Source organism: Astatotilapia calliptera, chromosome 14 (assembly GCF_900246225.1).
Source record: "Astatotilapia calliptera chromosome 14, fAstCal1.2, whole genome shotgun sequence".
NCBI lineage: Eukaryota > Metazoa > Chordata > Actinopteri > Cichliformes > Cichlidae > Astatotilapia > Astatotilapia calliptera.
In genome coordinates this window covers 3,374,726-3,387,780 of record NC_039315.1, presented here as the reverse complement: position 1 = coordinate 3,387,780, position 13,055 = coordinate 3,374,726, and the positions used below count along the sequence as shown (strand labels likewise).

The 13,055-nt window shown below is 42.5% G+C and overlaps 1 protein-coding gene and 4 non-coding genes across 7 annotated transcripts in view; 3 read left to right on the top strand and 2 right to left on the bottom strand.

The window, feature by feature from the left end:
- LOC113035821 (calpain-9) overlaps positions 1-13,055 on the bottom strand; it is a 35,391-nt gene that overhangs the window by 15,918 nt on the left and 6,418 nt on the right. For 2 of the 3 annotated variants that reach the window (XM_026191573.1, XM_026191575.1), the window contains exons 2-15: positions 12,810-12,879; positions 11,528-11,646; positions 11,299-11,432; positions 8,763-8,934; positions 8,552-8,623; positions 8,280-8,371; positions 7,693-7,767; positions 7,230-7,384; positions 5,091-5,248; positions 3,986-4,194; positions 3,587-3,632; positions 1,512-1,586; positions 1,337-1,397; positions 140-204 (exon numbers count right to left, since the gene is read on the bottom strand). In XM_026191573.1, the coding sequence (XP_026047358.1) occupies positions 140-204; positions 1,337-1,397; positions 1,512-1,586; positions 3,587-3,632; positions 3,986-4,194; positions 5,091-5,248; positions 7,230-7,384; positions 7,693-7,767; positions 8,280-8,371; positions 8,552-8,623; positions 8,763-8,934; positions 11,299-11,432; positions 11,528-11,646; positions 12,810-12,879 (1,503 nt within the window). The remainder of the gene's footprint in view (positions 1-139; positions 205-1,336; positions 1,398-1,511; positions 1,587-3,586; positions 3,633-3,985; positions 4,195-5,090; positions 5,249-7,229; positions 7,385-7,692; positions 7,768-8,279; positions 8,372-8,551; positions 8,624-8,762; positions 8,935-11,298; positions 11,433-11,527; positions 11,647-12,809; positions 12,880-13,055) is intronic. The other variant, XM_026191574.1, reaches the window with a different exon arrangement.
- trnak-uuu (transfer RNA lysine (anticodon UUU)) lies at positions 1,744-1,816 on the top strand. The gene has a single exon. It is a non-coding gene; the product is annotated as a tRNA-Lys (tRNA).
- trnak-uuu (transfer RNA lysine (anticodon UUU)) lies at positions 3,021-3,093 on the top strand. Its single transcript has one exon. It is a non-coding gene; the product is annotated as a tRNA-Lys (tRNA).
- Positions 4,598-4,670, bottom strand: trnak-uuu (transfer RNA lysine (anticodon UUU)). The gene has a single exon. It is a non-coding gene; the product is annotated as a tRNA-Lys (tRNA).
- trnak-uuu (transfer RNA lysine (anticodon UUU)) lies at positions 6,899-6,971 on the top strand. The gene has a single exon. It is a non-coding gene; the product is annotated as a tRNA-Lys (tRNA).

Genomic DNA, 13,055 nt, shown 5'->3' with positions numbered 1-13,055 from the left:
CTAATTTGGAATTGTTTGGAAATGTTCACAAAGAGAAAAACTGCATGCTGTGGTTATGACATATTACCGAGTACTGCAAACACTCTCATCACGCAGGTCGTCTGCCTGTGTCACACTCTTGTGTGTTTTTTAAGGATACATCCATGAGGACCACCAGGCTCTTGCACTGCTCCAAAGCCAAGTACTTCTCGCTTCCTGCCAGCACTGAACACAGCAGAGGGAACATTTTAACACAGACATACAGACCTGATGTAAAAAGGCCAAAGCAGTGTGTGAGGCTGGGTGTTTTTCTTCACCGTAAATACCAACAGATGTTTAAGGCCATGTCCACACTAATACGTCTTCGTTTGAAAACGCAAACTGAGAAAATTGAAAACTGAGACGGCGTTTTTGGTCAAGGAAAACTTGAGCTTTTTGAAAACGCTGACAGCTCTCTTAAAGATTAATATCAGTCTGTACATGCTCCAGATTTCTTCACATTCTTGATTCTCACTCGCTTTTGCAACTTTGCTACTTTTGTGTTACTCGCAGCAACGACCACCTCATTGTTAGTCCATTTAAAAAACTCGGTGCTTCTCAACATTTTGCCGCGACGGAAAAGTAAATAAACAGCAGATGGAAATCACGCAGGTCAAACCATCTTACGTTTCACGCATGCGCAGTACAGGAACGTAAGCGTTTTCAGTCGTTTCAGTGTGGATGAACAGCTGTTCAGAAACCATTGAAAACGATAGTGTGGAGCATTTTTAGACGAAAACACCATTTTCAAATTTATCCGGATTAGTGTAGACGCAGCCAAGTCTCGCTCCAATCATTGGTGTGAATGCTGATGTTGTTATGTTAATGAACCCTAAACAGGCAGTTCAGTAGTGGTGGGTGTGGGGCTCTGTAGGTGAGAAAACTCTAAAGTAGACATGCAGCAGTTCTGCAAAATGCAAAAATCACCCAAAACGTTGTTTTTGGCAGAAGCTCTGCGTGTTGTGGGGCGTACACAGACCAACTCTGACTTCCTCAGCTCCTGAGCCACCATCATTTCTAAATAGCCACGGGCTTTATATCAGGGTGTAATGCTCAATGTTACACCCTCAACCAGGTCACCCCACTAAAAATAAAATAGTCTATGTCCATCTTTTACATCCAGTCTATGCTTTTACCAGCACCTGTTGGAGTTCAGTAGCAGCATCACCTAACCTGGAGGCTAGTTAGCATAATGCTAGCTTTTTGAGGTTATTTACTTTTCTTTTTTGGACGGAGTTCAGGTGACTGAAGTTTTGAAACAATCGTCTGCTGAAAGAGATATGACTGAACAAGCAGGATGAACAGCAGGATTACTGACCTCCACCCTGAATGGCCTCAGTCAGAAGTTTGTAGAGGTGCAGTGGTTTGCAAAATCCCTTCTTATGACACAAAAAAGACATAAAGGGGTCAGTGTTTCACTACTTCTGTTAAAACCTCTTATATCAACCAGTAATGGCAGGGCAAGAACAGGCAGCTGTGTGCTTCAATCTCACCTTGTTGCAGTGTTTCTGAAATAACTGTCTGATGGCCTGAGGTGAAGGGAGGGCAGCTTGGTGAGGAAATGAAAGCTGGCGGGAGAAACACAGAGTAAATGAACACGCTGCATATCTCATTATTTATTTCCATCCTCGTAAGTTGTCAATACTTTTATTAGATCAAAAATCTTCACCTGGCCACTACAAGACCACAGAAACGTCAAACAGCTGTCAGGCAGCTGGAAGGAGAGCCTGGATAGCTCAGTCGGTAGAGCATCAGACTTTTAATCTGAGGGTCCAGGGTTCAAGTCCCTGTTCAGGCGATGTGTGTTTTAAAACTCTAATCTCTAGCTCAGGTTTGGCCAACTCCGTCTGTCAATCTCTTGCTCCCCACTCCCCTCTCTCGTAAACAAGATCCGGAGATACTCCATTTCCTCCGCTTTCCCTTTTCCAGCTGAAATCTGAGGCCTCAGATTTTGAGGCGCTTATTCTCATTCCTACCGCTTCAAGCTCAGCTGTTCCAGTGCCAGCTGAAGGCCGCTACCTGAGCAAGCCAACAGAACCACCTTGTCTGCAAAAAGCATATGATGTGGTTCAAAGTGGAAGCTAATGCCATCTGGCTCGACACTCACTGGGAACGGGTCTCGTCAATGATTTCTATAATCAATTCGATTCCGATTCACAAGGTCCCGATTCGATTCAATTTTGACTCAGACAGTCAGAAATATTATAATTCTGATAATTTATCAGTACTGACACTTGTTAGACTTCATCAGATGTGTGAGCATCACAGCAGATGCTTTTATGTCAAAATAACTGAGAATAAAACTGGAAAACATGAAGGAGATTTTCCTGGCCTGGTTTTTTATAGCAGCTAACCTTAAAAATATTCTGCAGTAGATCAAAAACTGAAGAAAACCATGAATCAACATCTGAACATTACCTGATGCTGCAAAGTTACAGAGGTTTGATTACAGATGCAGCTACAAGTTTTGCAAATTGGCATCATTTTAAAAAGTTTACATTTCTTTGGTATTAAACAGCAGAAATGAGGCTTTCTTGTCAGAAGTCATTTTTGGAAAAACAAACAAACAAACAAAACAAAAAGAACAAAAAAAAAAACAATGACCAACTGCGGTGTACACGACAATAAGCTGGTGCGTAATAAGCAAGCAAATAATGCAGAATAATGTGCATGAAGTGTTATTTTATCACGGTGGAAGCAAAACCGCAAAACTAAGGGAATTCATGACGATGTTTTTCAAACATGAAGGATAGTCTGGATCTTCATTTGCTGCTGGTTCTGTGAATTTTGGTTGGAGAGAGACAAAACCTGCAGCTTCCAAATCTGTGAGCTGTCGGCTTTCAGCCCCGACGGCGTGTCTGTGTACGTGCCGTCGGTGAGAAAGTTGACAAAACCCTAGATTAGACAGTCTTTTAGAAACCGTCAGCATTTCGTTACATTTCATTATCAGTCCAGCGTATTCACCACTTGTGAATATTCACATAGTTCTGAGTTCAGGCAGGGCCTGGATAGCTCAGTCGGTAGAGCATCAGACTTTTAATCTGAGGGTCCAGGGTTCAAGTCCCTGTTCAGGCGGACTAGCTTTAAGACAAATGTGCAGGTTTTCTGCACTTAACGCAGTCATTTTCAGTCCACTATAACAAAAAGCAGCGCCTGAAGTTGAAGCCTAACTGACAGAGGACCTATGTAATGCACTGTAGGAGCATTTGTTGTCCTAATGAGCACCAAAAAAAGCTTCTGCACTCTCCACATTTGGGTAGGCTTCAAAATGCACAACCAGACAGCTGCTAAGTTACTTCTAGATGGATTTATTCAAACATTTTTAAGACATTTAATACAAATATTTTCTTTTCTTTATTTTTATTTTTTGCTTATTCCAAGTAATGCAATTATGTGCTCCTCTGTTTCATAATCTTTAATCTAATAATCTGGATAAAAGTTTTTCTAAAGAGAAACCTTAAATTTAGCTTCCAAAATATTAAAGGCTCTACAGACACACTCCCATCAGAGTTCACATCTGCAGCTCGCACTGGTTTGAGTCTATTAAATTAACTGCTGATTGGTTTACCTCTGTTACTGATGTGATGTCTTCTGTTGATGGTTTTCGAGCTGGTCTGTAACAAAAACCAAAACAATCAAAGAAATATAGAGAAGTCAGCTTCCATTTAAACCTGCTTTTTATTCTGGTGACTTTCATTCAAAAGGACTAACGATGGGAAAACACCTCCCAGCTCCCTTCCTGTGTGACCACAGTAAAAATACATTTAAAGAAATTTCATATAAAATGAAGTTAAATTTGTAAATTCATTCTGTGTTTCAGAAAAGAGCATTATTCAGGGTGTGCTCATTTGCTAACTACTTGTCGATCACAGGCCGTTCATGAATGCTTTCACAGTCTGGTCCGCCCCTCGCTCTCCACATCCGGTTTTACACAACAACAAGACGGCAACAGAACTCCATGACTCACGTGGCATTGTTGCCCTGCTCCGCCAGCACCCGCAGGAGGAAGGCTCCCTGCTGATTAGGCTCGGCGGTGGAGGGGATGATGATGTAGCAACCCGGTGGGAGCGAGCCACGAAGAACAACCTCCCGCCGTGCGACATACTGGGGGCTGTGGAGGACTGGGCGGAGCACGCTCAGGTCCTCACGGGACAGGTACGTATTCTTAGGATGGGCCTGGAGAGACAGCACACACTCATTTACACCAGCCCTTCCTCATCCACAGTTACTGCTTCAAGTACAGTTTAGAAAGACTTTAACAGCTTTTCAGACGCTTTCTGATCTAAACAGTTTAACCAAATATGTTCAGCTTTTATTGACGTCCTTTTAGGGGCAAGTCTCAACACCTAGCAGTCACCTTGGTAACACGTTTTGATATAAACTACTGATCACTGGGTCCCTTAACTTCTTCAGGTGAACGTTTCCAACTTTTGTTTTTAGCTACATATGACCCAGGAGTTAAGTGTTTGCTTAGTTAGCTGTTTGATATCTTTTCTGTTCAACCATCTTCAGATAAACTCAGTAAATCCATTGGTACAACAGGCCCTTTGACAGTGTTATAACAGATTAAAAGCAACATCGCCTGAACAGGGACTTGAACCCTGGACCCTCAGATTAAAAGTCTGATGCTCTACCGACTGAGCTATCCAGGCTCCTGACAAGAAAGACCTGCTTTCCAACATATGGCCATAAACTAAGCAAGAGACATTTCCTCAAAATATCTGCTTGCGCCTTCATACCGATGACATTTCAAATATAGTCAGTCTGACAGCCTCGCAGTCTGTAATCATTCTCCAAAGAAGCACCTTAATATGAATAAACAGCACATCGATTGAAATTTCAGAGGAATAAAACTATCTAATAAAACCGTCCATGTTCACTTTCTGCTCTGTGAAATAGCAGCTTCCAAGCTGAACTAAATATCGCAATAATACCTTCATATAGGAATAAAAATAATAGCAACTACTGCGTTATTCAGGAAGTCAGTCCAAAGAGAGAAGAGCCATTGGGCAGGACTTTTATCACGTTTATGCCTTTCATTTAAACACCAGACCCCGTGTGCGTGACTATACCGGGTATACGTGAAGGCCGATGGCTAGACTAATGCCTCTTCGTCTCTGGTGTTTCTGCATCAGAGCCAAAACGAAGGAGCAGGTCTTCTGAGCGCTGTCGGGGTTTTGGTCCGCCTTTGACAGAACAAAGTAGAACTGGGGGTTCTGATAGAACCAACCTGCACACACACAAACACACTGTTAGTTTTCCTATCGTGTGTAACTTTTAACATTTCTTTTCATAATTCATTTTTTTCATGTTCCAAGCTGGACCTGATTTAACTGCCTCCAAATGTGCAATTTATTGGTCCTCTGTCCAAAGATCTTTAAACAGAAGCTAACAGACCTAGAACAGGATCACGGGAAGCCCAGTTACCCAAAACCAGACTCCATGCGTGTGATCTGTGTGGCTATATTCCTAACTGTTTACCTGGCAGTGTCTGATATCAAAACTTGGTCTACCTGTAAAACTGCAGCTCTGTTATTAAAGACTGTACAAATAAGCTCGTCTCAGCTTGTTGAGTTACAGAATCCTTCATAAACATTATACAGTCAGAGATCTCAAACAAAAGCACAAGGATTATTTCTGAGTACTGCACGTCAAATGTAATATATCACATAATGTACAAGTGAAACAAAGACTGTCACATAAAATTAAAGAAAAAAAACTGCATCTGGGAACAGACAGACAGGCGTGTCAGAGACCTGTGCTGCACAGAGGGATTAGAGGGGAAACTTCAGGTTTAACTCTCATTGTTCACAGTTACAAAGGTGCTTCACTTCTTACGTCTTGATAATTTATGCTCGAGACTGGAGCGAAATACACTGCCGGTCAAAAGTTTGAGAACACCCCGATTTTTCCAGCAATTATGCCGTTTAATGTCTGATTGCACTCTGAAATGAAAGCATAGTACAAATAAGCAATTGGAGTTCAAAAAGAAATCATGGAATCAATTCATAGACCAAAATGTATTCTAACCTTTAAGTAGCCACCAGATATAACAGCTGAACACACCCGTAGCTTTCTTTCTACAATAGAAATCAATCTGTTTGTTGCAGAAGTTCCCATAAATGTGGACCTTGTAGGTTGCTTTGCTTTCACTCTTCTGTCCAGTTCATCCCAAACCAGCTCGATGAGGTTTAAGTATGGAGGACTGTGCTGGACACTCCGTGTTTTCAAGTAGTTCTGGCATAGCTTGGATTATGTTTTGGGTCATTATCCCGCTGTAGGATGAACCCCTGACCAACTAGGTGCATACCAGAGGGTACTGCATGGCGCTGCAGAATGCTGTGGTAGCCGTTTTGGTTCAGGGTGCCTCTCACAGCGGTGTTTCATGGCCCAGGCAAGTCTCTTTGTCTTATTCTGTAAAAAGCCCTTTTTGTATAATTCTGAAATTCCTTTTTTTAGTTTTGGGTAACCTTACCTTTTTTAAATCTCTGGCAGTTCACCACTTACCTTTGTGCCATTTCAAGCTATTCGTTGGGCTTGAACAACTTGAATTACAATAGATAACTGGAAAAATTGGGGTGTTCTAAAACTTTTGACTAGTATTGTATTTTCTAGACAACAAGAAAAAAAACTGCACCTACTGAAAAATTGTGCAGAAAAGAGTGTGACCATTTCTGGAAGATGCCTGAGGAATCTGTCCACAGGCAGCAGGAGGCGCTAAAGTTTTGGTCTTTCCCTGGTGAGCATCAGTTAAAATTGACTCTCAGGAGAGACTGTATTCCTACTCCTTTGTGTCGGCTGCAAGAAATATTAAAACATTGTTCTTGTATTTTTCGTCATATTTGATGCTAAAATCAGAGTGCACTACACAACCTTCAGAGCCTGGATAGCTCAGTCGGTAGAGCATCAGACTTTTAATCTGAGGGTCCAGGGCTCAAGTCCCTGTTCAGGCGTGGCTCTTTTAAAGACTCTCTGTTCACTGCCAGCAAGCGCAAAGATTAAGGCTAATAGTGACTAATTAACACATGAAACTAACTGTTCGCCTGATTGGCCCCTACTCTTAAATTCAGTTGTGACAGTTGAGGTGGACTTCTGTCTAGTTTTAAATATCCCAGCTTTATCTCCAGTTTTAAAACCAGCTGCTGGGCTTGTGCAGTTCAGAGTTAAGAGTGAGGCACAAAACATTTGACACACGTCATCACCCGTCTTACCTCCTTGAGGAGAGCCTCCTGCTGTGATATTCGGCGCCCAGTTGCCATGATGCATAATGCAGCTCAAAGGCAACATGCCTGATTCACTGAGAGCCTCCGTCAGGTGACAGACCTCCATCACCTCGAAGTTCTGTCGGAAGTCCGACACCGACATCCTGCCAGAGAGAGAGAGGAACAGGGCGACTGGCCAAACAGATTTCCTTCGTCTGTAAATACTTAATGTGTTTGAATAGCATTGGCACATCCAAGTTCAAAAACAAAGACACATTTGGTTTCTTGACTGCAATCATCTCATCTGCTCTGTGTGGAACTATTGGTGTCGTTTTAATCATCGTTGTCACCGTTTCATTCATCCCTGCTGAGTATCTACCCCGGGACGAGCAGGAACAGCCACGGGGGGGGGGGGGGGGGGGGCCATGAAAGTTGTGTGACAGTCGCTGGTATGACATTACGATAAACTCACCAGAACTCTCCGTCCTCCTGGCTGACTCTGCCGAGTCGTTTCTGTTCCTCGATGCTCACCGTTTTCCACTCTTGACTGCAAACACAGAGGTTTGTAAACGTGCTGTAAATGTGTGAAGTATGTACTCAAGAAGGGGAGTTAGTAAGGTGACATTTGGTTTGTATGTGACCTCATGGATTCAGATTAAAGAGGCAGTAAATTGAGCTATGAGATCAGTGCAAACGCATAAATTATTTTAAGATTATTTAACTATTTTTTCCAATTTTCTCACAGCCTTAAGATGTTTTTATGTTATTTTCTGTGTTTTTGTACTTCCCTTTGTTCAGTGTCTTTTTTTTCACAAGACACTCAATTTTAATCTCACATTTGACTTTAGACAACAGTAATAAAAACCACGAACCACAAGAAACTGTGATCTGTGCTCTGCACGATGGCCCACGATTACTGCGATTAGCCCATTCACTCCCCTCACTTCCTCCTATGCATTACCAGCTACTTCTTCTTCTGATGCCATTTTTGAGTTGACTGAAAGGATTTAAATTTAGAGTAAGTTTTATTCAGCACTGCTCATTGGATGATCTTCATACCCTTTGAAGTCACTCCAGGGCCCCTCCCACTCTGTGTTGCCCCAAGGGTTGAGGATTCGCACCAGATATTCAGTGCCGAGTGTCGTCCTCACCTGGCAGGAGAGGAGGCAAATCAGGTGAGAGTGCAGTGAAGAGCAGCTGTGAGTCATTTAGATTTCTACTTAAGATACAGAAACACTGCATTTAATTTGTCCTGCTTTTGAGGTTCACATCTGTATTTATGTGTAATTAGGACTTATGAACATTTCTTGGCCGTGTTCAGTGACAGTTACCTTATCCACTGCAGTCAGAGCGTAGGCATGTCTAAACATGATTCCCAGTTCATTCCTGTGCTCCAGAGGACCCTGGAGGGGGGAAAAGCCAACCAACCACAGCGAGGACAGAAGGAAAACAAACAATATGACTCATAAATGAGTGCAGGAACGCCTCCGTGTTTCCCAACAGGTTCAGATCTAAATCATCCCTCACAGGTTCTTACGGTACCTGGCAGTTGGCACAGTTGATGAGTGCTCCTCTGACCAGCAGGTGTCTGAGGAAGGTCGGCAAGTCTCTGGGAAGTGAGGCCACCTGTAAAACCTCTGTCACCCCGCCCGTCATATCCACCATGGCCTCATGAGGGAAGCCCATGTCCAGAGCTCGGTAGCCACCCTTCAACCTGGGACAGAAAGGGAAATATCAGAGGTTTTCTGAACGGTTTTCTAAAGATCTCCTGAATTTGTCTTTCTAACTGAACTCTGACTAACAAATCTGCCCAGGAAAGGTTTGAACAATGGGACATTTAATGTTTGAGATATTATTATTATCCTTATCATTGTTATGCCCACTTTTTCACTCACTTATCAACTACTTGTTCTTAAAGTGTGAAGAACAGATGCTCAAATTATCCACAATACTCTGAGTAGGAACAGACGCTGAAATTTAGAATCTTTTAAAACACAGACACTGGCTGTTAGTTACTATTTACCCATTTCAGCATGTTTACATGTTTATTTGTTGTATCATTTCTCTTGCTGCTATATAGTCATATTTATTTTTTTCCATATAAATGCAACAAAATCTGGAAAATGTTCACTCCGCATGGCACTATGTAAAAAAAACAACATATTTTTTATTTCCTCTAAATTCAGTTTTCAGCATCAGCAGCATGGGATATAACATCACACACAGGAACAGAAATAAGCACCCGTACCCTTCATGTTTTGTCTTGTATCTGATAATTCACTGGACAAAACTTCAAAAAGTATATCTCCAAAAGTTGATTCTGTTCATCTGGACGTAGCGTACCTGTGATTGCAGCCATTCCCCAACTCTCTGTGAATGGGACTCATGGCCATTGATCAGTGGTTGTTGATCAATGGTCATGAGAATTTGCATAATTAAGATTAAGAAACTGACCTCCCAGCCCATTGTTCCTTCAGTGTGCTGGTTTCAGTCATTATGCAAATGTACTGTTTATATGGTTGGAAACTTGCAGTCAGCTGAGACTGAAGAAGTCACCTGGATGAGTGACGAAACGTTTCTCCCACAAAACGCTACGTCCACAGAATCAGCTTTTGGAGATTTACTTTCCTGGATGATTGAGAATGCATCAAGACGTTCAAAAAGTATAGTTTGGGTGATTCTTCAAGCGTCATATCTAGGGATGGGTATCAAAAACCGGTTCTTGTTGAGAACCGGTTCCCACTGTTTCAATTCCTTGGAAGTGTTTGCCATTTTTGCAAAAGATTCCCTTATCGATTCCAGTTGCCCCGAATGACGTCACCACGTTGCGGAGCGTCATTTACCTGGCAGGAAACACGGCGGCTCAAACGCTCAAAAGTTTGGTTATACTTTACGAGAACGGATCACAACAGGGCAACTTGCAATACTTGCAAAGTAGATATTTCATTTAAGGGAGGAAACACTGCGAATATGCAAAAGCATTTGCTCACAAAACACGTGATGACCTTAAATGAATGTCGTGTTTTTAATTCCGCTCCGGACTCGTGAATCTCAACCCAGCAGCAGCGGTAACGTTTGCACGTCCTCTCCCGTTAATGCGGCAGGTAAATAATCAACTAACAGTGCATATTATGTTAGCGCGATCTGCCTTATTACAAAACCTGCCATTACTGTGCGTTTAGTGACCATGATGAGACAGACAGAGTCTGGCTCAGATGCTGGCAGTTCTCGCTGCAGTCTACCGGTAGCGTCTCCTTTCAGGCCAGGATAGACGAATGTCACCGAGCAGTGACTCAGTTTGTGGTCAAAGGCTTGCACCCGTTTGCCACAGCAGATGATTTTCAGTAAGTGAATGTGTTTAATTGTAGGCAGGGACATTACTGGATATTCATGTGTTATTGCTACAGAAGAATATTTATTTTATTATTTTACATTTACAATTATTTTTCCTGGGGACCCCGTGACCCATTGAAGAGCCGTAGGCTGGATCTCTTAAGATCTCACTGTTGGGTTTGTAAGGCCATGTTACTCCTAAATTTCTATCTTGTTCAAAGAGAAGATATAAAACAAAGTTCTAAGCTAATCGACCTTAGTGTTCTCCTTTTTTAAAAAGAATCGATAAGAGAATCGATAAAGAATCGAATCGTTAAACAGAATCGAAAATGGAATCGGAATCGTGAAAATCTTATCAATACCCATCCCTAGTCATATCACCGTGTGGGATAGGTGGCAGCTTACAGCATATGAACGCTCTCCCTTTTTATTAACATTACGACACCAGGCTGATCTTCTAGCAGTGATTAGCAGAAAAACACATGCTGTCATGTCATTATCTCCTATACTTATGAAGGGCTCAGAAATGGTGGGAAAACTTGAACCTGAAAGACCTGGAACTCAGGAAAGATTCATAGTATGATGCTAAAATTTTGGATAAAATTAAGGGGTTTAGGTGAAACGTATGGATATGGAATATGGATTTGGGGTTATGTAACAGGCAAAAGAAGACCAAATGTCTATCAGAGAGGCTGAAATGTGCAGTGAGACATGAACACCTAGACAGCGGCTGACTGGGACTCACTTGGCGTAGGCTTTCTCCAGCAGGGCGCTCCAGAACTCTTGTCTTTCTGGGGAGCTGAGGAAGATCAGATTGTTGTCCACAGTGGGCAGCAGGTCATCGATCCGTACCTCCTCCCACTGACCATACTGCCAGAACTACACAGCGAGAGAAAGAGAGAGAGAATATCATCTGATTTAGGCTGAGAATTCACTTGAAGAAGATAACTGCATATTAAACAGAGCTTTTGTACCCTGAAAGTGAAGCAACCACTGTATCCATCTTGGAAGCTCTGGCCCAGAGGCACAACCTTCTTGAGCAGCGATTGATTCATGGAGAGAGACGCTATAGCCGAAAGTAACCAGCAGTCACCTGGAAAAGAATGAAGTAGGTCATGACATCATTTAAAGCTTCAGTGCACAATGCTGGATGGTCCTCTTTCCATTTTAAATCACTTCAAGCTGTGCACCATCTTTCACCTACAGTCTCCATTAAACCTTTATGTGCTGGGTGTAACAGCTATTCAACGCTGACATACAGCATATACAGAGAGCTGTTTGCACTGTTGTATTTGAGGAAGGAGGAACCTGGTCTTCAGGGTGTGACACAGACCCACCTGTGTGGAAGGAACAGAAAAGACCTGAGGTTCTCAATCTGATGTAGCTACTGTATACGATTTGTTTTGTCCTTGATGCCACTCAGCTCAGTTAATTTTACCCAGTCACCAGTGCAAGTACTGCAACAGAGATATACACAGTTTCAATGGCCCTGAACTCTTTCCAGGGTGCACCCCTCCCACCCTCCAAAGTGACCCAGTGTCAGCTGGGAGAGGTTCCAGCATCTCTTTGATCTTCTCTACGTTTAAGACTAGTCTTAAAACTTGGTTTGAGGGTGTAGGCTGCTGGAGGATTTCTTTTTTTAGTCACATTTTCCACTTATTATGTGTTTATACACATAATCTTCCAGCAGAACAGCCTGGTTTTGCTGGAGGATTCTTCCTGCTAAAAGGGAGTTTTTCCTTCCCACTGTCGCCAAAGCTCTTGCTCATAGGGGGTCGAGTGTTTGTTGGAGTTCTCTGCTGTGTTATTGTAGTGAGTTTTTACCTTACAATATAAAGTGCCTTGAGGCAACTGTTATTATGATTTGGTACTATATAAATAAAATTAAACTGAACTGAATTGAATCAGGACAATAGTATCAACATCAGCACGAGGTTGTTTATCCAGACTGGATCTGTGCTGTGTCTTTATCCTGCAGGGCATTTCCTGGAATCAGTAGTGCTATGTTGAATGGGTGGGGCCAGCTCTGGTGACCACATCAGTGCACTCCTGGGGTTCAAGGGCTGTCAGAAATAAGCTATAGCAGCTTATTTTTGACGGTGGGCAACGCGAAGGATTAGACTGAACAGCAAATCATGCAAAGCTGCTCTGGTGGAGTCCAAGAATGAAAAGGTGGTGGAAATGAGCAGAATAGGTCCACTTGAACTGAAAATACTTAGCTTATACAACTAAGTAGTACAGGAGATCTCTACTTACTGAGTTTCCCCTGGCAAACATCCAGCCTCGTTGCGCCATCTACTATGAACTGAGGTGATGAACAGAGTTCCTGGAAACAGAGCAATGATTGGTTGAAACAAAGACAAGAAAGAGCAGGAAGATGAACGCAAATAAACTTGATCTGACTTGTCTGCAGAGCCAAAGGGAGAGGCAGATAAAAGTTCATCCATCAGAACATTGTGGCACAAACTTGGCACACTGCCGGATGTGTGACTCCGAGTCAGA